Source organism: Mustela erminea, chromosome 7, assembly GCF_009829155.1.
Source record: "Mustela erminea isolate mMusErm1 chromosome 7, mMusErm1.Pri, whole genome shotgun sequence".
Classification (NCBI taxonomy): Eukaryota; Metazoa; Chordata; class Mammalia; order Carnivora; family Mustelidae; genus Mustela; species Mustela erminea.
This window is the reverse complement of record NC_045620.1, coordinates 3,226,974-3,252,818: the sequence shown is the minus strand read 5'-3', so window position 1 is coordinate 3,252,818 and position 25,845 is coordinate 3,226,974. Positions and strand designations below refer to the sequence as shown.

General features: G+C 60.4%; 1 protein-coding gene across 1 annotated transcript in view; it reads left to right on the top strand.

Moving 5' to 3' along the window:
- Positions 1–25,845, top strand: part of PHACTR3 (phosphatase and actin regulator 3) — a 198,268-nt gene that overhangs the window by 165,106 nt on the left and 7,317 nt on the right. Inside the window, exons 8-9 of the mRNA XM_032350182.1 lie at positions 491–644; positions 24,452–24,507. Of these exons, the coding sequence (XP_032206073.1) occupies positions 491–644; positions 24,452–24,507 (210 nt within the window). The remainder of the gene's footprint in view (positions 1–490; positions 645–24,451; positions 24,508–25,845) is intronic.

The window sequence follows — 25,845 nt, the reverse complement described above, 5'->3', positions numbered from 1 at the left end:
AGCGGAACAGGGTGGCCGGTGGAGAGCAGACCCGCTGCAGAGGCCCGGAGGTGGGACGTTCTAGAGACTGAAGCCCCACGTGGCCAGAGGGCAGAGGTCAGCGGGGAGTGTGGACCACGTGGGAGAGGGGAGAGGACGGGGGGGGGTGCCACATGCAAAGTGACTGTAAGTCGCGGTCCACACTCGGAAGAAAGCCTGGGAGCCATCAATAATCACGCAGGGCACCAGGTGTCCACCAGGACCGTCCCTGGGGGCCTGGGATGTGCGACTGCTCGCCCCCCCGTGGAACACGTGGCCCATGGTGGTGACATCACCGTGTCCCCAGCTTGCCCACATTCCCGCTGGAAGGCACCCCACGCTGACAGATGTGCCCCAGGTGTCCGGGTGCCGATGCCTTCTCCCAGCAGGGTGGGTGGCTCGCTCAACCAGCCAGCGCTCGGCTAACACTGGTCTTCTTGTCCCTTCTCTCCCCGTCTCTGGGGGTGCTCAGGAACACTGCCAAGGAAATGCAAGAAGGAGCTCTTGGCGGTAAAGCTGCGGAACCGGCCGAGCCAGCAGGAACTGGAAGACAGGAACATTTTCCCCAGAAGGACTGATGAAGAGCGGCAGGAGATCCGGCAGCAGATCGAGATGAAACTCTCCAAGTGAGTAGGGGCACGTCGCCTCAGGCAGAGGCTGCGTCCCGCCGGGCAGCTCAAGCCCCTCGGAGGCCCTGCCCTGCCTCCCGGGGCCGTCCGTGCTGTCTCAGGGCACCCACACGGGGCTCTGACGGTGGCTTCTCACCTCGCCACTATCTGCACTCGGCCTGGGCCAGTGCGTTGTCGTGGGGAGCTGTCCTGTGTGCCATTGGGTGCTGAGCGGCAAGCTGGGTCTCTACACGTGACACCCTCCTGTGACCATCAGAACCGTCCCCACATGTTTTCAAATGTCCCCGGGCGGCAGGGAGCACATCTTCTGCCCCCCAGGGGAGAAGCTCTGGTCTCTAGCGGCCAGGCCAGGCACCTGCAGAAGTGAAAAGGGGGTCGCACTGGGGAAAGGCAGTGACAGAGTTGGGGGGATGCGCCTTGTTGGCGTCCAGGGCCCAGGGGAGAGTCCCACCTGCTCATTGTCCTACCAGAATTACATTTAGCACGGCCACATCTTCTAAGTTTTTCAAGAAAAGCTGGAAATCTATTTGGGGGGCACGGTGTGTGCCGAGATGAGCTCATCTGCTGCCTGGCTCAGACCCGAGTGAGCTCCCTCGCTCCCAGTGGTCCCCTCGGAGGTCCCGGGGTTGGCCGGCTGGAGAGGCACCTTGCTACGGGCCGGCCGGCGTGGAGCTGTGGGTCTTGGCACCTGGGGTCTTTGGGACCCGGTTACGTAGCCCCAGAAAAGGATGCTTCGTAAGGTGGACAGGGTGGGGTTATGACAATGAGGCCGTTTCAGGGGCCGGCTGACTCTCTAGGTTGCTTTCCAGGGACTGGGCTCTCGGGTCCAGAATCCAGAGCACGCCAGGCCCCCAGGGCTCCCCGGCCCCGAAGCCAGCCCAGAGCTGAGCTGGAGCCAGAGCGCTTTTTCAGGGAGTCTGGCCTCCTCAGCAGCTTGGGCCTCCACTTCCTGCCGTCCTCCCGAAGCGTGGGGCCTGATCACAGCCCCAGGATGTGCGAGTGGATGTTGGGGAGGAGATACAGGCGGAGGAGATACAACACAGCTGCGCGCGTGTTGCCGTGTCCCTAACCTCCCTCCGGCACCTGTGCAGTGTCGGCCTGGCCGGCTTGAAGGGACCGTGTCCCGGATCCCCTCCAGCCCACCCGTGCCCTCTTTAAACCCCAAAGCTGGTCCCAGGGAGCAGGAGGAGACGGTATCCCAGTGGTGAGCTGGACCAGCGCGTCACGTGAAGAGCGGCACAGTCTGCTTCCCAAACTGCAGCGCGGTTCAGGGGGCTGTGACGAGAGCCTCCAGGTCTGCAGACGCCGGAGGGACTGGCCTTCGTTGCCCTGTCGGTGTTGCTGCTGGAGCAGGAGCCCCATGTTCTCTTTTCCTGCTGTTCTCGCGATGGAGGAGATTCCCCGTCTCCTCACCGGGGCTTGTGAGGCTCACGTGAGAAGCCAGGGGGAGCGGGTTGCCCGGAATGGGGCCTCCTGCCCTCACGCTGGGTCATGGTGGAACAGCCGTCTTGAGCCGCGCTCTGCCTCCGTTTCCTCGCAAACTGCTCCTTTCTCTCCACTGGGGCACAAGCCGTATTTACACAGTCACACGCTCGGCAGCTACTTGCTGAATAATACGACGTGGCAGACACTGGGCAGGATGCTAGGGTGTCATAGCAAACAACACAGAGGCACTCTCTGCCCTACGGGGCTCACAGCACCTGTGCGTGCTGCAGGCATGGCTGGATCCAGGTGCTTGGATGGCATTGGCAGGAGTTGGTCTGCTTCTGTTTCTTGACTCTCTCGTGCTCTGTGTGGCTTCATTCTCTGGCTCTTTTACTTGACCCCCTAATCCCCTAATCCCTGAAGCTCCAGGCTCCATTCCAGAACCAATCCCTTTGACCCAGAGGATAGAAGGACTAAACTGGACAAGTCCGTATCACGTGCTTGTCCTTGAGCCTGTCACCATGGCCAGGAGCATATGCTGTTTGGTCCAGCTTGGCGAGCGTTGTCGCTGGTCTTGTTGGGTCGTGTGCTCGCAGGCTTGGTTTTGTCTTATTTCTAGTGAGACTGTTAATCAGTGTTAATCAGCTGCTTGGTTTCTTTTCATGTACTTAACCTGCTGCCTTTCCCATCTTAATAATTTTAGGAGTGTACTTGGGAAATCGTGGCTTCCATTTCTTTCTCAGTCTGGGGACTCGTGTTTCGTTTCGTTCCCACTTTCCTGGGTGCAGGAAGGTTGTCGGGTTTCCAGCCGTATCCTCTGGGCGTCCACAGGTCTCTCTGCAAAGGGCCAGAGAGGAACCCTTCCAGGCTCTGTGGACCCGAATGTCGCATCAGCACAACCCTACCCTCGCAGTACTAATGCTACCAGTAGCCCGTGTGCCGTGCGTGGGCCTATCTGTGTTTACAAACGCAGGACACAGGACGTAGTTTGCTGACCTCTCACGTACGTTGTGGTTCATGCCATTTGTGTCATGTTCAAAAAATCCTTCCCGACCCAGAGGTAAAACGTTTATTCCCTCACTGAAGTATTTTGAGCTGACTTCTAGCTCTGCCATCTCAGGATGGTTTTCTATTTGATACACAAACCAAGTTTCTCTTTCAAAATAGAGAATTCAGTGAATTGATTTAAAGAGAAAAGTAATGGGGCGCCTGGGGGGCTCAATGGGCTAAGCGTCTGCCTTTGGCTCAGGTCATGATCTCAGGGTCCTGGGATCCAGCCCCGTGTCCAGCTGCCTGCTCAGCGGGGAGCCTGCTTCTCCCTCTCGCTCGACCCCTCCTGGCTGCTTGTGCTTATTCTCGTTCTCAAATAAATACAAATCTTTATTTAAAAACAAAGGAAAATAGTAAACCGTGATGTATATTTGGTTCAAACCCAGGACAAAGTTATCATGAGGACCCCTGGTGTAAGAGAAGCCCAGGGATCCATCCCCCCCACTGTCTGTGGGTGCAGAGAGGAAGTGGGAGGGGGTGGGGCCAGGAGCCCCACCTGAGGGCTGCAGAGGTTCCCCGAGCACATGCCCTGGACTGGACCTCCCCCATGACTTGCTGAGGCTGTAACTGATGTTCGACCTTGGACGAGAACCCAGCAGCCCCTTAGGCATCCTTTGCCAGGTGTGAAATGGAAAAGCAGGTCCAGTTCTGGGGCTCCTCAGAGGGGCAGTTGAGATGTCGGGTCCCCAGAGGGTCTGCAGCTTGCTTCCCGGCAAAAACAGTTAATTGGATCCCTTTGTCTTTGTTTTGCCTCCTTCTGGGGTCTTCACGAGTGCGTGCTGAATAATTCAGCCCTGGTTGCCATGGCAACACGCCACCTGCCCGTCCCCCTCCAGTGTATTGGGGGTTTCTATTTTGTTTTATTTTCTTTAATTTCCAGACCTTGAAGATTTTATCTCTGGAGCGCTCCCGGGGCTGTTGGGGGTGAGGTGGGCACCGTCCCCGGCTCCGTGCGCAGGGTCTGGGGACTCGGGGACGTCGGAGGCTTCCCCTGATGCGGGAGTGTGGCGCCCCTCAGGACCACGTGCACATGTGTGTGCGAGGGCAGGCAGTGTGTTAGGAACCCACAGCCCCACTCACCACATGGCAGGGGTGTTCTGGAAATCATGCCCAAAGTCAGGGACCTGCGCGCACTATGTCAGGGGCGTGGCGTTTAAGGGGGAAGGACACCCGGCTGTGTGCGTTTCTCCGGGTGGACCCCAGGCCGTAAGTCCTGCTTGCTTTCCCTCATTTAATTCCATCCTTGCGGGAGCCGAGTGAAACAGGTGTCTTTGTTTTTTTTTTAAGATTTTATTTATTTATTTGACAGACAGAGATCACAAGTAGGCAGAGAGGCAGGCATAGAGAGAGAGGGGGAAGCAGGCTCCCTGCCGAGCAGAGAGCCCGACTCGGGGCTCAATCCAGGACCCTGGGATCATGACCTGAGCCGAAGGCAGAGGCTTTAACCCACTGAGCCACCCAGGCGCCCCTGAAACAGGTGTCTTATCTTCATTTTACAGATGAGAACATTAAGCCTGGAAGAGGGGTTCAGTGACTCACTCAGGGGCCCACAGGTTCCCCGGTTCCAGGTGTGTCCCCTGGAGCCCATGCCTAGCCCCCCGGGGAAGTGTTCCAGGACAGCTCCAGGCTCGTTCATCTCAGGGCTTTGCAATTCTCATAGTCCTCTGGCTTCCGTCAGGGCATGTCTGGGCCCCCAGCCAACACAGGCGGCCCCTGGGTGCAGAATCCTTTTTTTCCCTGTCTGGATGGGGGGCAGAGATGATGCAGAGTGTCCCCTGCTGTGAGCGGGGCGGGGGTTTTGTGATGCCCAGAACAGGCCCCTCGAGCCCAACCTCACGGTCACGGCGGTGGGAATTCAGGCAAACGCTGTTGGCTCTGAACCTCCCTCCTGCTTGTAAGGTGGAGATGGGACAGCGCCTTCCCCACGGTCGGTCCTTGCAAGAGCATAAAGCGTGTTCCCGGCAGGAGGCGCTCTGGGGGGTGATGGAGCTGCTGCTGGCAGGTGCCTGGCTGGGGGACCCCTTGTTTCATGGTCGCCTGCGCCAGAGGACAGAGTGAGCCCCCCTCCCTTGCCCCGCGCTCTCCTGGAAGCCAGAGCGGCCTGCGGGCCACGCGGCAGCACCAGCGTCGTTCTCGTGTGTTCTTATTTGCGGCTGCTGCATGATCCTCCTGGAGACGGGGAGCCTGCGGGACACACGAACTTTCTGTCAGCTGTCCCGTGGGGCCTCTGCGCTCGGGGGCCGCGTCGTGAGAAGCTGACGAAGGCCCGGTCATGTCCTTCGGGACTTGGTACTTAGCGTGTGAACACGGGAGTTAAACGATCCTCGAGCTGCTGCCTTTGTACATTTTGTACAAAGCCGCATCCAGAACGTCTGCCGCCACTCAGCCTCCATGGAAACCCAGGCTCCCGGGGTAAAAAAAAAAATTGGAAAAAACAAAAAAACCTACTGTTGTGTGCAGTGCCCCACACCTGCCACGGCCACCCTGAAATCCGCAGAACCGGAAAGAAGAGGCCGGACGTCCCGGGGGTCGGGGATGGAGACGCGGGCTTGATCCCGGGCTTGTCTGGCCTTGAGCACCAGCTTTGGGACCTTCCACTGAAGCCTCAGGAGTGGTGACGGTCCCTTTCAGGGTCCCTGTTCTGTGGACACAAAATTTCAAAACTAGAGAAACTGTTCTTTCTGTGGGCTAACCCGGAAAAAAAAAAAAAAAAAAAGACTTTTAATTGTGGGAAAAGAAGCGTTTCCTTCGGACGGGGCCGAAAAAGCATCGTTGCGGGGACGTGGGGGGCTGTCCTCAGAGCAGCAGGCGTCGGTAAATATTTGCCAGTTGAAGAAATGTTGCTCCACCACTACCCCCTGCTGCCCTGCAGGGTGGGAACCCAGCTCCTCCCGAGCCACTCGGCTCAGGCCCCCGGGCCTCCTGCAGGACCGTCTCATGATGGCCGCTGGGGACATGTATGTGGAGTCCCGTCCAGCTTCCTGGAGTGCTGCTTGATAGTCTCCCCTCGAAGCCTCACAGGGGCTCCCCGGGGAAGCCGCTCTCCACCACCTGGCGTTCAGGTGAGCGCTGGCTCAGACCAGGGCCGTCCCTTGCCCGCGGGTGCACGGCAGGAAGTGCGGACGGGTGACTGGTCGTCTGGTCACGCCTGTGCCCACTCCTGCATATCTGGATTGCTGGGGAGCTTGGTGGAGACAGATTCCCAGACCCCGCTCTGAATCTCCCAAGAAGGAGTCTCTGTTCTAACAGGGCCCTTCCTCACCAAGTGTCCCTGCTGCCTGAGATGTGCTGCGTCTCTTCCTCAGGGTCTTGGGAATACTGTTCTCTGGGGCTTCGGGATCCCCGTATGCTGTGCTCTCCACGACCGCTGCCTGTTAGTATCTTAAGGAGAAAGCACACTTTAGGGGCACCTGGGAGGCTCTGTCAGTTAAGCATCCGACTCTTGATCTCAGCTCAGGTCTTGATCTCAGGGTTGTGAGTTTAAGCCCCATGTTGGGCTTTATGCTGGGTGTGGAGGCTCTTTAAAAAAGAGAGAATGTACACTTTGGAGTTCATCGTGTTTCCCTTTTTGCTTTGGCCACCAGGGTGCTCAGAGCCAAGTGTGCAGCTACTGTGGCAACGTTGTTGTATCGTCTGGGGTGTGGGTCTGCATCTGACTTTCTCTTTTATGCCCTTTGCCTGGATTTCCTCAGGTCTTTATTTTATCTCCATGGGATGTGATTTTTCTATACATGATTTCAAAATCATTTCCAGATTTTACTATAAAAAGTAAGTAAAAATGCATATTTTTTTTTATGGAAGCCCCCTCAGTGAATATGAGATTTGGCCACGTTAGCATCCTGTCAGAAGGGTTTCCGTGGTGCGACACCGAATTCAGATGCTGGTTTTTAGTAGTGTCTCATCTCGAAGGAGCAGACGCATCTGCCAGCTTTGCTGTTCCCTCCCACACTCAACAGACGGGGAGTTTCCCTCAAGATCTTTACTTTTAAAGTAAAGCGACAAGGCTCATTTTCACACGACCGTGTTTTCCTTTTTACGGGTTATTTTCATGAGCTGCGTTTCCAGAAACGGGAGGAGAAGTAAAGCAGGAAGAGCGGGAGGAGGAAAAGCACTCGGAATGAGACAACCTCGTTCCTCGGGAGTGAGGTCACTTGTCGGGGAGCACAGCCGGACCCCAGCAGGTCCCCGGGTGGGCAAGCCTGGAGGGGAGCGAGGCTGGGAGCAAACACGGGGGAGGGGAGAAGCTCTCAGCGTCACTAAGAATCACAGACACGAGAACCTCTAACAACAAAGAATCTTTCCTCCCCAATTAAAATGACAACAGATCTTTCAAAGAATACGATTTTGAAATATGACCCTTTAATGTTCCTATAGACGGAAATAGGAGTAAGGGACTGTGGAATCTGGCCCAGCCCCAATGAGGTGGCGGGTTTCGCGCCCTCCCATCTGCCAGCAGATTCTGCTTTGCTGGGGGTGCGCAGTGGCCCCGAGGCCGCTGCGGATGAGACGATGCACCTGTCGACTCTCCGAGTCTTCCCAGCCTCTGCCTTCAGCACGGTGCCGAGAGATGGGCATTCCCGGGGGTTCCCCACGGTACCTGGGCTGCTTCTCTGGGAGATGCTCTCCTGACCCTGCCTTCCCATCATGACCAGGTCGGCACCGTCATCCGCAGTCAGAGCACATGTTAATGACTTGGTGCCGGTGACCCACCACTGTGTGGGGCTCTGGTCCTGCCCGACCCCAGAGTCAGGCTGACCCGGGTTGAACCGCGCTGGGCACTGGGCCATTTGCTTTTCCGCCTGACCGACGTCCCGGGCCGGAACTGTTGTCTCTGCCCTGCAGAGGAGGAAACTGGGCCCAGAGAGGCAAAGTGGTGTCCCCACGTCCCAGTTAGTGAGCAGCAGACAGCAGGATCCAGAGCCCTGCCCCTGGCCACGGGGCCTCCCTAACTGAGGCCCAGGCGTCCGGCCCCATCTTGCGTACAGAGTACAAAAGTACAAACCTACTGCAGCTGAAGCTTCTGGTGTGTGTCCTGTTAGTGGAGCGGTCCCCTCGGTGTGTGTCCTGTTAACGTCCCCCCGGCTGGGCTGAGTCCACCTGCTTCCACCGCAGCAGCCCCGGGCCTCGGCTCTGTGTCCCGGGTCCTGGGGACCCTGGGCACCGTCGCTGCATCCATGCAGGGAACACCGCTCTTGGGCCCATGGTGGGATCCCCAGCCCCATGCAAGCCAGCGCACCACCCCCCAGACCCGGGCCCGGCCTCAGCCTGCACGGAATACCCCCCTGACCATGGCACTTGCTGCCGTCCCTACAAACTCTTCGAAATTCTGCCCCCGACCCTGACTTTTTCTGTGGCCGCTGTGCTTGAAGGCGAGGGTTTACGTTACGCGGAGAGAAGGGAGACGCCGAGGCTGCAGGGAGACAGGACTGGTCTTCCCAGCAGCTCCTGGATGCGTGCGGCGTGCTCAGCCCCAAGTACCGGGATGTCTGGTTCTGGGGGACGGGAACGGAAAGGCTCGCTCTGAGATGCTGAGAGCGACGTGTGACCCAGCCACAGAGCTGCAGGGTCTAGTGGGGGGAGGGGCCGGGCAGGGATGGGGATGGGGACGGGCCTCAGAGAGCGGGCGGCTCGGAGCGCGATTCTGACGGACCCGCAGGCATCGGTTAACCTGCAGGCAGGAGCACAGGGATGTCCCAGGCTGAGATCCCCCCACAACACCCAAAACCCCGCTAAAATGCACCAAGTCCTGAACCAGCGTGGCTGTGAGGACATGGCGTAGCTGTGGAGGGGCGTGGTGGGCAGAGGGCCCAGGGCGGCTGGGAGTGGGCTTTCTATGCTCCCCAGCCACAAGGAATGGCCTCTGCTTGTCCCTGGCCCAGCTCGGGTGTCCCCCCCAGCCCCGGGCCCTGGCATGACCGCCCCGCCCCCTGACTCCCCCGATGCTCACACCCTGCCCCCCCCAATGCTCGAATCACATGCCGCTATTGTCCTCATCAGCTGCTGCTTAAAATCGCCTCTTTGTTGGCCGCTTCAGGGTCCCCTTCCCCCCAGGACACCGGGATCCTGTCTGTCTTGTCACTGGTGTGTCCTTGATGCATTCAGTAGGTGCTCAATAAGTTGGCGCTAAGTGGTGAACAGAGATGTCTGGTCTTTGTAAGCGGCAGTGAGCGGCCCCTGAGGGGTCACAAGCAGGGGTGCGTTGGGGTGAGGGCACCTGAGGAAGACCGCTCTGCTGACATGTGGGGGGTCGAGTGCAGGGCAGGATGGGGTGAGTGGACACCGGTCCTGCAGGGGCTGCTGGTCAAGGAGATAGACAAGTCACACGGGCCATGAGCTGGACGGCGTGGACTTGAGAGCAGGGGAGGAGAGATCAAGCCTGGGGAGGGGTGAGGGCTTGAGCTCGCCCACCAGGGTGGACCTGGATGCTGTGCCCCGGGGGAGGGGACCCGGGAAGGAGGAAGGGAGATGCGCGCGGGAGGCTCCGTGTCCCTCTGGACCGCGTCAGTGGGGTCCCTGGCACATTTAGCCGTGGTTAACCTAGAGTGTAGGTGAGCTTGCGGAAGGCGTGTGTAGACCACGGGGGACCCTGTGCGGAGCCTCTGCTGGCAGCTTTGAAGGGATGGCTTGTGGCCAAGAGCAACACCAGCTCAGCATCAAGGCCACTGCGGGTCTCGCGCGGTTGTGTGTTCCCTGTTACTGTCCGTTCATTTCCTACAGGGGTCTTCCCTCTGACTTCTCGCTGTTTTCACAGACGTTTTCACTGACCTTCGGGGACCTCTCAATCCCCTGGAAACGGGGCAGCATTAAATGCAAGGAAAGCAAAATGCAGGGGCCTTGGAATCCACTTTCTTTGTTCTGAAAGCCGGCAGGGCTTGAGCTGTTGGCCTGGCTGCATAAGCTGGGATCTGGGGCTGACATAGTAGGAGCGAGTTGTTTCTGCTCGGATGAAGCAGGCTGTGGCGAAGGCTACGATCTTCCCGGACGCCGAGGAGGGCCGGGCCCGAGCTCTCCCCGATCCGTCAGGGGTAGAGTTTGAGCGGCTGACGTGGGACTCAGCCGGGAGAGGTCTTGGGTCGAGGACCACCCCTTGGTGGCAGAATGCCCTCCCAGGACCAGCTTGAGCCTCGGCAAGAACCCTCAGAGCCCGAGCTCGGCTCCCTGGGGCACGAGAGCCGGAGCGCTGGCTTGGTGTCCAAAGCTGCCAGTGGGTCCGTTTCCAAAGGGGTTTTTAGAACGTGGAGGGAAGTTAGTAGATGAATAGACTCATGGAGAGCGCACTGTGTCCAAGATCGCTCGTGAGCAAATAGACAAAACAACACCCCCCAAAAAAACAAACAAAAAAACAACAAAGAAACAAAACTGACAGCCTGGTATCTTCAGCAAGAAGCAGCACAGTTGTGTGGGGAACGTAATTCGGAGCTATAACCGGCTTTCCTTTTCACTGTGAATCCCAAATGCACAAAATGTGGGATCACGCCTATGATTATTAGCCTTTGAGGTCATGCATTTAGGAATTGAATGAAAGACGTGTGCTGGGCGCGCTGCGTCACTGGAATTTCCCCCACTGCCTCTCTGGGCTCAGGACCTCGTGATGTCACAACAGCTGAGCCCTGGGTGACGGATCTCACCGTCTTTGTTGTGCCCATGAGGGAACTGAGGCTCGGAGCTGATCGTAGCTGGGGAGTGGCTGAGTGAGGCCGTGAGCTTGCCCCTGCCCCGCTCTGCTCCTATCAGAGTCCTCGGCACCTACTGCCTTGGCTGCCCTGAAGCGCGCCATGGGCCCTCCCTGGTCCGAGACCCCTGATCCGCTCGTATGATTCCCGCCCCTCCGAGGCAGAGAAGGGAAGGTCCTGCTCTTTTGATGCCTTAGCCCCGTGCCTGGTAGAAAGCAGGCTCTCGGCCAGCAACACTTGACTGGATGGTAGCGGGAGGACGTGGCTGAGGGCTGTGGACAGTCGTGCGGTTATGTGGGTGGGTAAGTGGACAGAGAGATGGATAGAAATATGGACAGGGGCACCTGGGGGGCTCAGTAGGTTAAAGCCTCTGCCTTTGGCTCAGGTCATGATCTCAGGGTCCTGGGATCAAGCCCTACATTGGGCTCTCTGCTCAGCAGGGAGCCTGCTTCCCCCTCTCTCTCTCTCTCTGCCTGCCTCTCTGCCTACTTGTGATCTCTGTCAGATAAATAAATAAAACCTTTAAAAAAAAAAAAAGAAGAAGAAACATGGACAGTTAGGTGGCTGTGTAGGTAGGTGTGTGGATGGACATCAAGGTGGACCCCCCCCGCCCCGGGGGGAAGGCTGCAATTCAGTAAGAATTCGGTTCCACGAAGTGTGCACATGGACGGACAGGCATCCTGTCCGTAGCGGGGCGTTCATATATTTCCAAGCAGTGATTCCACTCCCCGGTTTGGTGTGTGACCAACACATCCGTGGGCCATGTGCCTCTTCAGATCCACAGTGGGTGCTCCTGCTTTTGGAGCGTGGGTCCGTCCCGGGGCTGTCCTGGCGGGGACGGCACACGTCTCCTGCTGCACGGCTGCTCTCCAGCCCGCTGACCAGACTAGGCTGCAGGTGCTCAGGCACTGGGGTCGGAGTCCCCCACGCGCCCCCGCACTGTCCCTGGAAGGCTGGCAGACATTAGGACGTCAGGGCTGCTCCAGAATTCTTCCTGAGCATTTTCAGGAGGGGGAGTGGAGTTATCTGCAGCGACAAAGCCTCTTGACCTGTGACTCTCTGGCGGGGGAGGGCTTAGACTGTGTCTCCACAGCTCGTGGGCCGGGCAGGACATGTGGCAGGTGGAGACTGTGTATTCTCGCTGAAAGGGACAGCTGCCGTCGCCCACAGCGTGGACGTCCCCTCCAGCACGTAGGACCAGGGCAGTGGGATCATTCAATGGAACCTGGCAGTGTCGCGGATTTCCTTCAGTTAAATGTTGGCAGCCTATTCACGTTCTTAAAAAACGAGTGTGTGGACCCCACAGAACGCACTGGTGGGCCACATTTGGCCTGGGGTCACGTCTTTGGACCTGTGATATGAAATCCCTTGCAAACTCGTTTTCTGAGAAGCCCATTCTTAGCCGGTGCTGCGCGTGGGGATTTTCGACCGTGGAGTTGCTGTAAACGCACAGCATCTCATCGGCTGTCGGCGGCGGCAGCATCCCCGAGGCCCAGAGTGTAGTCGCCGGTGCCCCATGGAAGCGTCCTCTCCCTCTGGCAGGGGCACAGCTGTGCTCTGAGAGCTGGGGTAGGCCTCTCGGCTCACCTCGATCACAGATGGCGACTGTGGGGGGGGAAGCTGAAGGTCTCAGCTCTGGCCAGAAGGCCTCTGCTGCCGTCCGGGCCCTGGTTTCCAGCTGCCTGACCGCGCGCGGCCACCTCCCTGGCCTGCACCTCCCTGTCCTCCTCCGTACAACAGGGATGTTTCCAGAAGAGTCTGTCTTGTGGGGCTGCAGGATGGAGGCCGCGGGGCAGGACACGGAAGATGCCTGAGATGCCAGGAAGTGGGGAGCCCGGGGAACAGCAGGACTCGCGCAGGGAGAGCGAGTCTGTGCTTTTGTCGTCAGTTTCCGGAGCTGTGATTTCTGCACTGATCAGTTCACCTTTCCCAAGTGCACAGTTCACTGCTTTCTGGGGGTGTGTACCGTCGTGTGCCTCCACGGCTGGTTCTAGAACATGTCCGTTCCCGCCGGAAGCAGCCCCTTCCGGTTGCCGATCCCTGGGCCGGTCCAGGGGACCCGTGGGTGCCACGTGTACTCACGTTATCGTCCCAAGGATGGCGGCGACAGTGTAAGCCGGCTGGTCCCGGACGTCAGCAAGCGTCAGCGTCTCTGTCGTCTCCGCGTAACCTCCATCCGACCTTCAGCATCATTCAGGACCTTCATCACCCTCTCACCCATCCTCCTCCTGTCTGTCACTCCTTTCGTCACGGTCACCGCTGGCAGCGTCACTCTCACGCCCAGTCTCACACACGGGAAGCACTTAGGGAACAGCGGCCTCCGCCCTTTGACGCCCACGAGCCCCGTCCGATTTCCAGGGGACTGGAGCCCGGCCCTGCAGCCCAGTCAGGAGCCTCCCACGGCGCCCCGTCTGCAGAGACTCGAGGGGACGGGGCAGGGGACGGGGATAGACGTCGCAGACCCCACACAGTCTCTTCGCGATGCTGCCACCGCCTGTGTCACAGGACGGATGACGCCCTCTGCTGGGACACGTGAGGCAGGCAGCTCCCTGTGACCCTCTTTAGATCCTGAGATCCTAGGAGCAGAGACTCTGCTTAGCTGTTCCTCTGCCCTTTTTCCATTTCCGGGGAAGCAGGTTTGCCTGACGTGCTTCCCAGCCCTCTCGGGGTCTCAGGCCTGTTCCTGCGGCTTTGCTCCTATTTCCGTTTAGAAAGCTCAAGGTGCCAGGAGGTCGGGTCTACTCTATCCTGCCAAACCCTCTTGGCTGTCAGCGTGGTAGCACCTGCCCGAGCCACCGTGGTGGTGAGGGGCCGGCCGCCAACAGGACACAGCCTCCAAGGTCAGGAGGAACGCTCCCATTATGGAGGCAGTCAAGGACTGATTGCAAAAATGCAAAAGAAACACCAGAGGCAGGGCTGTGAGCAGGCCCTGTGGCATGTGGGGAGGGGAGGACGTGACCTCTGCCCCAGAGGGAGGATGCCCGGCACCCACAAGGCCTGGGCGGCCGGCAAGGCCAGCAGGGTCCAGTCAGAGCCTTGGATGTAAGGTATGGGTCTTGCACATTCTGGGTTTAGACGGAGGTAGCTAAGCAACAGAAAACAGCACTTCCAAATCAGGAAGGGTTTGACACATGGAATCCTCCAAGAACATACATGTAGATCTTGGTCTTTGGGTGGAACTCATGGTCTGCACGGAGCGCCAGGCTGTGGGGCTCGGGCTCCCGTGTTTGGGCCATTGTGCAGGGAGCCCGTGGCCTTAAGTCGGCCTGGGGTCAGCTGCTCTTAGTTTTTCCTGGTTGCTTGGGAACCTGTCAGAGAAAGTACAGCGTGTTTTGTAAGAAAAAGCAAAATGACATAATTCAGTATCAATAAAACACGAATCCCAAACCGGAGCAGGGGGTCTGGTGGTTTAAAGGTCCCCAGGCTGAGACTGGCAACGGGGCCCGGGTGCCTCCCACTGTCCGAGCTTGGGGAATGGGTGTGGAATTCCTGCCTGCTCACATTTTTAGGGACTGAGTACACCGGCTCTTGCTTTAGCTGCCATCGGGGCTTAACCCTTGTGAGTTGTGGTTGTAGCTGTGACGATGCCACGGGGCCTTTATTAACATTTATTAAATTTGTGTTCTGTGCCACGGTCTCTGCTTCGCCTGCGTTCATGGAAGCCCAAGATGTAAGTGCTAGATCGGTTGTATTTTGTGGCTAAGGGGATGGTGGCTCAGACAAATTAGGTAGGTGTTCAAAGTCGCATGAGTAGGCTGTCACAGAGCTGAGATCTGACCTGGCAGGCTATCTCTGAACACCGGGCCTGGAGCCACTTCGCTTCATGGAATAGTTGCAGACTGTGAGGTCTGTTGTGGTTGCTCCGTAGTCACTGAGAGCCCAGGCTCCTCCTGTCTTCCTGCTCGGTTATGCTCACGCTGGCATTTATCCTCCGTGGTCTGAGATGGCTGCAGGAGCACCAGACATCGCATGTAAGTCCCAGAGGCACACACCATGCTAACCGTGGGTGTTCGAGTTAATTCAGTTGTGGAGATAGAATGAAGAGAGAGGGGAAGGAGCCAGAAAGCTGATGGACCAGGGAATGGAAACATTCCATGGCAGGCAACAGCAGCTTCTAAAGCAATCTGGCCCGAGGAGTCTCCATGGGCTCAGGCGAGTGCCCCACATATGCTCTAGTGCTGGGAGGTGGCAAGAAGCTGGGGGGGAGGTGGTCTGCGGTGTGGACAGACGCTGTTGTTCCTTCCTCAGTGATTACCCACTCTGACAACCTCTCAGTTCAAGGACTCCCTTCCTGAGCAACTTCTGTGCCCCACCCTCCACTCTGAGCTCCGGGGACAGGGGAAGAATGGAGGCAGGGCCTTCAGGACTAGGGGACAGGACAGGAAGGGGTCAGCTACGCGAGCGTGAGAGATGCAGGGACACACAGTGCGGGGAGGCGGGACACGGGAAGTGCTCCCAGCACGCCGGGTACAGGGGTGCCGCTGCCCCGACCCTGCCCCTGCTTCACCTCTCTGAGCGCTGAGGGCCGGCTGCATCCGCGTGCATCGATGGAGCTGCGTGTCCCGTAGGAGTCCTCTGGGCTGGTGGAGGAGGCTTTCAAGTGCAGATTTGTTTTCTGTCTACCTTGATGGTGTGTCGTCCAGGTTGGGGCTCCGTCTGCTCCCCTGTCTGTGGCCCACACGGGACACGGGACAGGGCAAGACACCGGTGACGCCTCAGAAATCCGGTTAAAAGCAGAAATGATAGACATGATCTGTTCTTGCTCGGAATCCTTTCCTTCAGCCCCAGTCACACAGGTGACAATCGAGGACGCGCACCCGAGGGCGCAGAGGCGGGGTGCGCTTCGTACGGGTTCTAGTGTCGGGTTTTTTGAAGAGGAGTGAGCGCGGAGAGGCGCCAGGAAGGATCTGCGAGCAGAAGCCCCCAGAGTTTTCGATTCCCTCCCGTCGTTTTCACTCCGTCTCCCACACTAGCCAGCAGAGTGTTTTTAGCATCTTCACTTTCCTGACGCCAAGCCTTCCACCCTGTTCTCACAGAAATGTTTTCCTTTGACACCCATATTAAGTCATTTAATCAATGTGCGTAAAATTTAATTAGTTCACCTAATCACAAAAGTAAGGACACCCGCTACACATAGGTTTGGGAACACAGGGAGCTGTTCCGACGGGCAGGGGCTTACCATGGAGAACAGACTGTGAGGGGCAGCGGCCGCGGGCCAGGCACGGCCCCGGGGTTCCGGCCTTCCAGGACTGGGAGCCTCGGTGCTTCCAGAGCCAGTGAGTGGGGGCACTGGAGAGAGCCCCTCCTGTGGGATCGTCATCCTCACTTATAGACAGGGAGGTGGTGTCGGTTGGACAGCAGGGAAACCAGTAGGAGACAAATAGGGATTTATTGTACAGTGTGGGTGTGGGTGAGTGCGGGGCTGGCTAGGCAGGTCTGAACCGGTGACACGGGCTGTCGGGAAGGGCTGCAGCGGTCAGGCACAGTGTCCACAGGCGGAATTCTGTCTTCACCAGAGAGCCTGAGCCCAACTCCTAAAACCTTTCAACTGATTGGACCAGGCCCACCAGAGCATTCAGGATAGTCTCCCTTTCATAAAGTCACCTGATTGTGGACTGTAATCACATCTACAAAAGACTGCCATTGTGGCACCTGGATGAGGGACCAAATGGACACCTGGGGACTGTCACCGCCAGGTGGACACCTCCGACTATCACAGAGCAAAAGGCAGTGAGAAGTCCATGAGCAGGCTGCAGATCCCAGAGCTGATCTGTGCAGAACTTGGAATCCCAGCCCAGGCCAGGTCCGGAGCCCAGATCCTTAACCACAGCGTGATTCTGCATTTTCCGTCTTCACGCTTCTGCCCATTCTTCCCGGAGTCCAGCAGGCCGGGCCTGTGGAAGGCTGGTGAAGTCACGCCTGTCCTTTTCCACGTGGGTGGAGCTCAGCGCCGGCCACTGCTTCCTTCGTGCAGGCCCTGAATGGGCAGAAAGCGTCTGCCCTGCGTTTTGCTGTCACGTAAGGGCACTTCAGAAACTGTCCGCCTAGAGCCAGAGCCGCTGGGTCAGAGGACACGGCGTTTCTAATCTTGGTGGACGGCACTGAACTTCCTGGAGTCATGGTCCCGGCTGTGCGTGTGCCCAGCCCCCATCTCCCCGGGGGCAGGCAGCAGGTGGGGCCGTGGGTGGGGTCTGCACAGGCTCACATCCCCGCCACAGTCCTGCTTTCTCGCCTCCTCCCCACCTCTACTCCCCCTCCCCCCCTCCAACCACGGAGGCCCAGGTGTGGGCGCAGACTCCACAGCGCAGGACAGCACCAATGTGGGGTGACTGCAAGGGCCCGGGGGGCTCAGGTCGCGGGAGCTGCTGTCCCCCAACATGGAAGCCTCTCCCCGCTCAGAGCCCGCAGCCTGTCCCTGCTCTGTCTCCTGGGCCTGGACTTTGGGTCCCTCCCTCGGGAGGCCTCTTGTCCCCTGGCCTTCCCTCCCAGGCTGGTCACAAGTTCCTGTGGGTCCACAGCCCTGACAGTGCCCCCGGGGAGCTCCTCCCAGCCAGCGCGTGGCCCGGGGCCGTGTGTGGCAGGAGGACACCCCACGGAATGACTGCAGGGACACTGCCCTGCCCGGGGACCCATCCGAGGCAGAGAGGCCAGCACGCCGGGGTGGCACCAGGCTGGAGCGGTGGTGGGCTCGGGGTTCCCGGGCAGAAGCTCCTGGAATAGCCCGGTGGCCGTGGGTGTGGGGCTGTCTGCCCGGCCGCGTCTTCTCCCTCCGAACCGCACCCTGCGTCCGTGGAAGGAATCATTCTCCGTTCTTGTGGACACCGCGGGGGCGTTAGTCCTGTTTGAACCCCAGGCAGGGACAAAGCCAGGGTTTGGGTCTTCGACGTAGGGCCAAGCAGGAGGCTGGGGTGTGCGGCTTCTGACCCGTGTCCCTCCTCCCTGAGCCAGGCCTGCTGTCCCTCTGCTGCCCTGAACTCCCTGCAGCCTGAGTGCCATGCGGGGACAGTGCTGGAGCTGCCACCGTCCTGGGCCTGCTGCGTGCTGGGCCCTGGGCTCCGGGCTTCTGCGCCGGTTCACTTAAGTAGCCGCAGCCCTGGGAGGCGGGTACCATCGTCCTCTGTTTTCAGGGGAAAAAGTGCAGCTCAGAGGACACAGGACTGCCCCCGTCGCAGAGCTGGAGGGTGACAGGGTGGGGACTGAAGGTCTGAGTGGCCTGGGCCAAGATGCACGCCGACCACCTTGACAGCAGCTGCTGCACCCCGAAAGCGCTCCTCTAGGAGAGTGAATAAGAGTCGGATGTGGAGCCGGCACTGAGAGCCTTGGAAATCCCTGGTGAAGGCACGGCAGGTGTGGCGAGTGGGAGCCCGAGGCCACGGGGGGTGTGGGGGGCCAGGGCACGCAGGGCGAGCCAGACGGGGCTAAAGTACAGGAACAAGCGGGGTGCACAGCTGGTCCCCATGGGGACGGGCACATGAGGAGGGGGGCTCGGGGTCACCCTGGGAGCTGTGCGGGGCCCAGCGTGAGTCCCAGCGGTGCTCTTTCCCGGGGGCTCCGTGCTCTGCAGAAGGAGCCCTTTCCCCCAGGGAGTCGGGCCAGCGCTGGGTGGGGTGGTTCCAGAGGCTTCTCTGGGGTTTTGTGAGCTGACGGTAGGGACCTCGGCTTGGGAGTTCTGTGGGTTTTGGCAGAGGGTTCTCGTCAGTGGGTGAGAGGGTCTGAGGCACAGGAGGGGTTGGGGGAGTCCAGTGGGTGAGAGCAGGCCACGGGGACAGGCAGGGCTGGGGGAGCCTCGGCCTCTGTGGATGGGACAGCACCACCCCCAGCCCCCGAGCAGCTGCAGGTCCAAGAAGGCCTATGGTGACTGCGGTGAAGGTGGTGCCTTCCAGGGGGTGTGACTGCAGTTCACCTCCCGTGACTCAGTTTCCCTGGCAGATGAGCGGTGGCGAGATGGTAGTGAGCAGAGGACCACATCACAACGTTGGGGTTCACGGACCTCAGGAAGTCTGGGGCTTCGTGGCTCTGGAGAGAGGGGTTCTGTTCCCCAAGCCCCTGTATGCACCGCTCAGCAGCAGCAGGCTGGGATGGGTCCGTGCACAGGACCCCCTGGACCGGGGACTGGGGGGATGGGCCCGTGCATAAAACCCTCCCCCACCAGCCTCCCTCCCAGCTGAGGAGCAGGGTCGGGCCCACATCACAGCCCCTTGTCCATGGACAGCTCTGGGGTCCTGGTCTCGGGGTCTGGCCAAGCCCTGGGGAGGACGGCTGACCTGGCCCAGAAGGAGGAGAGCGCGGGGACTGCCAGCCACCAGGGTGCCCACTCTGCCCCACGCTGTGCCTGGGGGACAGGGGTGGACACCCAAGTAGGAAATTTTTCTGTATATTCCAGGAATGTCAGGAAATAGGGTATTTCGTATTTGATGATTGATGGTGAAATTAATTAATGTCCCTTCATGCTCTTGTTTTTTAAAATACGAGGCAAGCCCAAAACACACCTGCCTGCTGTGTTTGGAGTGTGGAGCATTGATGGGTCTGGTGGCCAGGCTGTCCCCAACCCCAGGAGGATGGGGCAGAGGGACACCTAAACCCTCAGTCCCCCTGGCCTTGCAGGGCTCCTTGGGGCTGGCCCCATGCTGGAGAAGGCCCTTGGCTGGTCCGGGCTGTAGGCAGGCCTGGCCCTGATGGCATGGTGCCCTGGAGGCAGGACCAGGGTCATGGCCAGCTGTGGCCCGAGCTATGCTTCCCAAGGTCAGACGGCCCTATGGTGATGTCCCCACCCAGCACAGGCACATTTCTCCCACGCAGGCGCCTTCGTGGTCCAGCGAGACTGGGGCAACTGGCCTCACGCGGAGGCGGGCTGGGGCCGCTGTGGTTGGAGGCTGGGCCATCATGTGGAGGCCCAGGTGCCCACGGAGGGGAGGGGAGCCCACGGAAGCTAGCACGCTCCTGCAGCATCTCTCCAGCTTCCAGCTGCTGCTCCAAGCCAGCCACCCAGCCCTGCCGGGGGGCTGGGACATGTCAGGAGCCCCGACCCTGGCGAGCTGTGGAGGTCCCTGCACCACTGGCCCAGGTCAGCTGCTGGAGCCCATGGTCACTGGGCAGTGGGACAGGGTGGGTGCTGTGTGACGGTGCAGCTGGGTCACCTCCATGAGGGTGGCTGATGGCTGGGCCTCCGTCACCACCCTGCGCCTCTGCTGGTGGGAGCCTGGCACCAATGGTCTGATGGAGGAGGGGTGAGTGAGTGTCTGACGGGGGAGGGAGGGAGTGTGTCTGATGGAGAAAGGTATGAATGAGTGATGGAGGAGAGGCTGAGTGAGTGTCTGACGGGGGAGGGAGGGAGTGTGTCTGAGGGAGGAGTGTTTCCTGGGGATCCTGATGGGCGTGGAGGCTGCCAGCAGGTTTAGAGATCAAAGCCCCCACGGTTGAGGCTGGAGGAGACCTGGGCTCAGCACACCCGATGGGCACGGTAGACACCAGTAACGGTGGTGGCCCCTGTTTGTTCCAGCTTCTTGTCTCCGAGTGTCCTCACCCCTCAGTACCCCTTAGGGTCCCTGGGGCAGGTGACAGCTGAGGACCAGAGGCTCAGGTCGGGGAGGGTGTTAACAGGAGGCAGAGCTGGGCCTCGACTTCAGCCCCTATGCATGTGCGGTGGCCCTCGGCAGTGGCCCTCGGCGCTGGTGCGGGTGGAGCAGACATGTGACCGCCTTGTGCAGAGCCGGAGCCTCGTGGACGGTGCGACTGCGTCCCCTATTCCCGTGCGGCCACACGGGCATCTGGTCAGCCAGCTGCCCGAGGCCATGGTTCCTACTGCCACGCACCCTCACCCTTCATCTCCTCCGACCCGGGTTTCCCGGGCTCGCAGCAGAGGGTCCGGTGTGGGGCATCTGTTTGGTATAGAGCGGGAGGGCCCCGTGGGACCAGGAGCCCAAGCTGGCGACAGGTGCTCATGGGACACGCGCCCACATGTGCATGCGCTGTCCCCTGAGGTACCACGCCCCCCACCTTGCCCTTGGCTGGGTGCTCCAGACCTTCACCTCCCGTTGGGGCCCCCAAGGCCTGTCGGCGCGCTCCCTGCCCCGGCCAGCGCTGGCGTCCCAGCCTCTCCTGCGTGCACAGGTGGGGACCAGGCCCAGAGATGGGCACAGCCTCTCTCTACCCTGGCACGCCTTTTCCCGCTGCCGCTCCGCCCGCGGCTCTGTAATTAGCTGCCACACTCCAGCTTTCTCCGTGGGAAGAGTCAGAAATAGACCGTGTCTTCCCCGGCGGCACCTGCTGCTCACTCGTCACTCGTCACTCGCGGGGCTGGGCTGGGGCGCGTTTCTGAATCGGGGGAGGGAGGAGCCTCCCGGAGTTGCTGGGGAATCCTGTGGCTGGAGCACACCCACGCCCTCCCTGAGGCCTCGGCCCCCAGCTCCTGGCCCAGCCGCCCTGGGGCTGTGTCTGCCGGTCCTGGCCACCGAGGCTCCAAAGGAAGAGCCTCCCCCGCCCCGGGGCCGCTGGGACGCACCGCGTGGGGAGGGGTCTCCACGCTCTCATCTGCGCCGGGTCTCTGCGTAGGGTCACCTGTGCCGGGCCCCGGGGTGAACCTGGGCGCTAAGACCTGATCACGTCTTCTCTCATCGACCTCTGACAAGGGGTGGGGTCGTCGCTTCCGGAAGCCTCCCCCACATGGAGAGCAGAGCTGAGTCCCCGCTCGAGGGGACAGCACGCCCTGGTTCACTGGCTAGGCTGACGGTCACTGAGCTGGAGTTTGCCTGTTCGTCCTCTTGAGCCGATTCCTCCCCCGCCCGCCCTCGGCCCCTCGTGGGTCTGGAGCACCCGTGCTTCCTGACGGGGTCCCGGCCCTGGGGAGGCCTGTGTCTCCTTGTGGTGACTTCTGCCCGGTCCCTTCTGGGACAGCAGCCTGAAGGAGCCCAGACAGGGCTTCCGAAGGCAAATCCAATCTCGGTGCCCCCTCAAGCCACCCACCCTTGCCTGCTTCAAGCCATCATATGCCTTCTCAGACTCCTGGGGTGGCTACAGACCCCTCACCCGATGCCAGGCTGTGGCCCCGTCCAGCTGTCCTGCCCCACAGATGCTCACACCCCTCAGCCCGTCTAAGGAGCAGTTGCAGAATCCCTCCTCATCCTAGGGTCAAAGCCCAAAGGGGCACCTTCCTGGGAGCCGGCCCTGAGCAGGTCAGCCCTACCTAGGCTTCATCCTAGTGCTGTGTGGGGACAGGGTGAGCGTCTGTCCCCCAGGGAACCTGCAGGCCCCGGCACAGGACTGGTTCTAGTGTCTCACCACCGTGTCCCCAGGGCCCCGCGGGTCTCAGTGCTCCCAGAACACGCGGTGAAGGAAGGTCGGCCGAAGCCAAGGCAGATGTTCAGAATCTCATAAAGTGGGATCCTGGGTACTGGGTGGCCCTCCTGGGTCGGAGTGAGTCTAGACTGGACCTCTGGACACGCAGCCCTGCCCTCGGGGCCTCCTCCTCCCCTGTCCCTCGGGAGGTGAGTGAGATCCTCTCTCCCCGGGGAGAACCACACAGGGAGGGGTTCTCGCCTCTATGGGGAGGGTCAGGTGAGGGGCGGCGCCCGCCCATCACTCGTGGTGGGGTCCCTAATGGGCCTGTGTCCACCCAGAGGCCTGGGTCGGAACTGGCCTGGGGGCCTGCTGTTCCCTTGCCCGGGTGGCATCCAGGAGGACCCCGCAGTGTGGGGCAGGACCCGGCCCGCTTTTGGCACACGGGCCAGGGGCATAGATCCTGGTGATGAGCCGTCGGCACTTTGGAGAGACGCAGGAACTGGGTGACAGGCCTTTCTGGGCACCCCGTCCGTGGCCAGTTGGCAGCTCCCCGGCTGGGTTTTCTGGAGACATTTTTGAGAGACTACTGTGTGCCAAGCTAGCACTCTCAGGCTCTCAGCGCATTACCTCATTCTGTGCTCACGCTTCTGGGAAAGTCTGTGATGGGTCCCATTCGGGGGAAGCGAAGACAGGCCTCCAGCAAGAGAAGGCCTTGCTAGTGGGCATTTGGGGGCTTTTCAGGTTTGAGGAAATCTGTGGCCTCAGTCCCCAGGTGTCGCTTCAGGCGAGCTGGCTGGGCAGTTACTAGTCTCCAGGCTCTGCCTCCCCACGGATGCTCCACAACGGCCCAGAGTCGCTTCTTCCATGAAGCCTGCCGAGATCCCTCCTCCCCTCCCCGCCCCTCCGCCGCCCTGCACCCTCTCCCCTGTCTTGAGCAGTTAGGGGACGGACGCTCCGGCTAGAGAGTTGTGGTCTTCCCGCGGCTGCCTCTTCATGTGGTCTGGGAGGAAAGGGGTCCACACGAACCCCTCCGCCCCCGCAGTGCCTGGTCGCTCGTTGGTCGCACGCCCTGTCCTGTGTCCTCCACGGCATAACATCCTGGAATGTCATGTGCCTTTCGTACTGTTCGTCGGCCTTCCTCCTCAGACTGTGGGCTTTCCCTGGCGGAGGAGGCTGGTTGAGCGCCGTGTCCGGGGGCGTGGGACCGCCTGGCACAGAGCCAGCCCTCCTTGGTCCTTTGCTGAGGGAGCAAGCGAGTGGCATTGGGAAATCAGGGACCTCTCGGTGCCAGTGGCGGTGAGGGAGCCAGATCTTGTGCGTCCCACTCCCAGGGCCCGTCGGGAGCCTTCACCCCGGGGTCCCAGCCAGGCCTCGCCGGGGGCGGCTCGCGTCCCCGCAGACCTGCAGTCGCGCTGTCAAAGCGGCCGCCCACGGACCCGCCGCACACAAAGCCGCCAGGCGCCACGCGCTCCGTGGCGGAGGAGCAGCAGAGCCCGGGGACGCCCTCGGCTTTGTGCTGGGACAGGGGTTCCGAAGAGACGAGCACGTTTGGAGGCTGCATCCTCTTCGGGGCAAATGCGGTGGCCCCAGAGTCGGGGCGTTCCCGGGCTCGGCCCTGTTGTCTCCCGAGGCTAACGGTCCGGAAGTGGGACGGCTCCTGGCTCTGACCCAAGGACAACAGTGTCGGAGATACAGAAATAATTGGCTCTTGGCACTAATTGTGGCTAATTATGCCTCTTTCTCCTGACAAGCCTTTTCTTTATTTTATGTATTTGTTTTTGGCCGGATCCTCTGACTCTTTCAACTCGAAGCTGCTGGAAAGGCTGGTTCTCTGCCCAGGAGGGCGCCGGTGGGGTGGGGGCAGGCTGGGGCTGGAGGGGAGGAGGGAGAGGGGAGGCGGGCGGGGGCGCCCCTCCCTCCGCGGCTGCCGCTCTGCTCTGCTGGGCCGGGAGGCGTGGACGAGAGGCGAGGGGCGGTGCTTGCTGTCACTCCCCGAGCCCAGGGCTGCCGGCCAGGCTGCTGAGGACAGGAGTGGGACAGGTGCTGCTGCAGGAGGCAGCGGTGGCAGTGGCCGCCCATGCTTGGCCTGGGCAGGAGGGGTTTCCTCCCACCTGGGGGGCATCCCGCCGTGGGGCTGCGATCGGCGGGGCTGAAAATGAGCCGCACACCGCGAGGGGGCAGGGGGTCCACCCCAGGAGCTCCGTGACAGAAGGCGACCTCCCTCCTGGGCAGGATCCTCCTGGCTTGACCAGCAAGAGGCTGCCCCCAGAGGTCCCCACCCCTCCTCCAGCTTTTGGGGACTCTGCCCTCGGCTGAGCCCAGGTGGACTCTGCAGGCGGCCACGATGGTGCAAAATGTAATTCTGGTGTTTTTCCGCAGACGGCTAAGCCAGAGACCGGCCGTGGAGGAGCTGGAGAGAAGAAACATCTTGAAACGTGAGTAGCCAGGGACCCCTCCTGCCCCAGGTGCGGGGGTGGGGCCGGGCTCTCCCCCTGCTGGCCCCCTCTGCAGGCTGGACGCTCCCCTGCCTGGGAACTCCAGCTACAGAAGCAAGCCCTAAAGGAAAGTTGATGCATTCAGGCATCTGCCCTTTTAAAATTGAGAGAGAGAGAAAAGCTCTCCTCCTGGCGTAATTAAAGATATCCCTGTTTTCAAGGTTATTTAGTTAGCCCTGTAGATCTAGGGGAAATGGCTCAGCATCCTCTTTGCTTTCTGGGGTTTGGAGCAGGTTTTTCTAGGGGTCTGGGAGGGAGTCCTGATGGGCGCGGGGACAGACGGCATCAGAAACCCGAGGGCAGGAGCACATGGCCCTGAGCGGCAGCGGAGCGGCTGAGGGACCCGGAAACCCTGGGAAACTGCCCCGGGCTCCCGTCTCTGCCATTCCAGGACCAGTCGGTCCTGGCTCCACGTGGCCCCAGGGTTCCCTGGCAGGTGTGTGGTCACCGTGCCCACGGATAGCCTCCCCGGTACAGAGGATGCCGTTCTGCCTCGTGAACATCCTGGACGGTTTGGGGGTAAAACCCCTTCAGCAGTGGTTCTCGGAGAGTTCTGTCTCTGGCCGGCAGAGTTTAGTTTTCAAAACGTTTTCTGCAAATGGTGTTCTTGAAGGGCCTGGGTTTTTCAACTCTTGTTGCTCTTTTTCCTCTTTCTGTGATGAAAGCTACGGATACGCTCTGAGTTTGGCGTTTTATTCTGAGAGCTGTGAGCTCTCCCCAAAGTTAGGGCAGCGCCAGAGCGGATGCCCGAAAGCCAATGGGCGGCAGAGCCTACAGGTCTGGGTGCAGAGTCCCAGCTGGTCCCGGTCCCGTTTCCCCCTACACCCTCTCCGGCCTGAGCGGGCCCCTCCGTCAGGGGCGGCGGGACACAGCTCACCTAAGTGACGGGATTCCAGGGTTTTATTGTCAGACTTAAGATGTGGCCCCTCCTCTTCTGGCCATGTCTGCGGGTTTAAAGAGAAGCTTGTCCTGGGTTCCTCCTGCTTCCTCCGGTGGGTGGGTGGGGACAGGGGGAGTCGGGCTCTCTCAGTGACCATGTACGAGAAGGTTGGAAAATGCCGCCGCTCATTCATAAAGCGACCTCGTCCCAGAGGCCCTGGAAAGAGCAGCCCAGGGGTCGGTGGACAGGCTGGAGCGGCAGGGGCTCCCAGTCCGTCTCGGCCCCGCTCCTGGGGGTGCCAGGTCCTTGTGCCAAGAAGCACCCCCAAGTCTATTAGTCTTGGCAGATGAGCGCCAGGGCCTCCAGAGAGGCGCCGCTGATGGCGAGCCCGGCTGCTG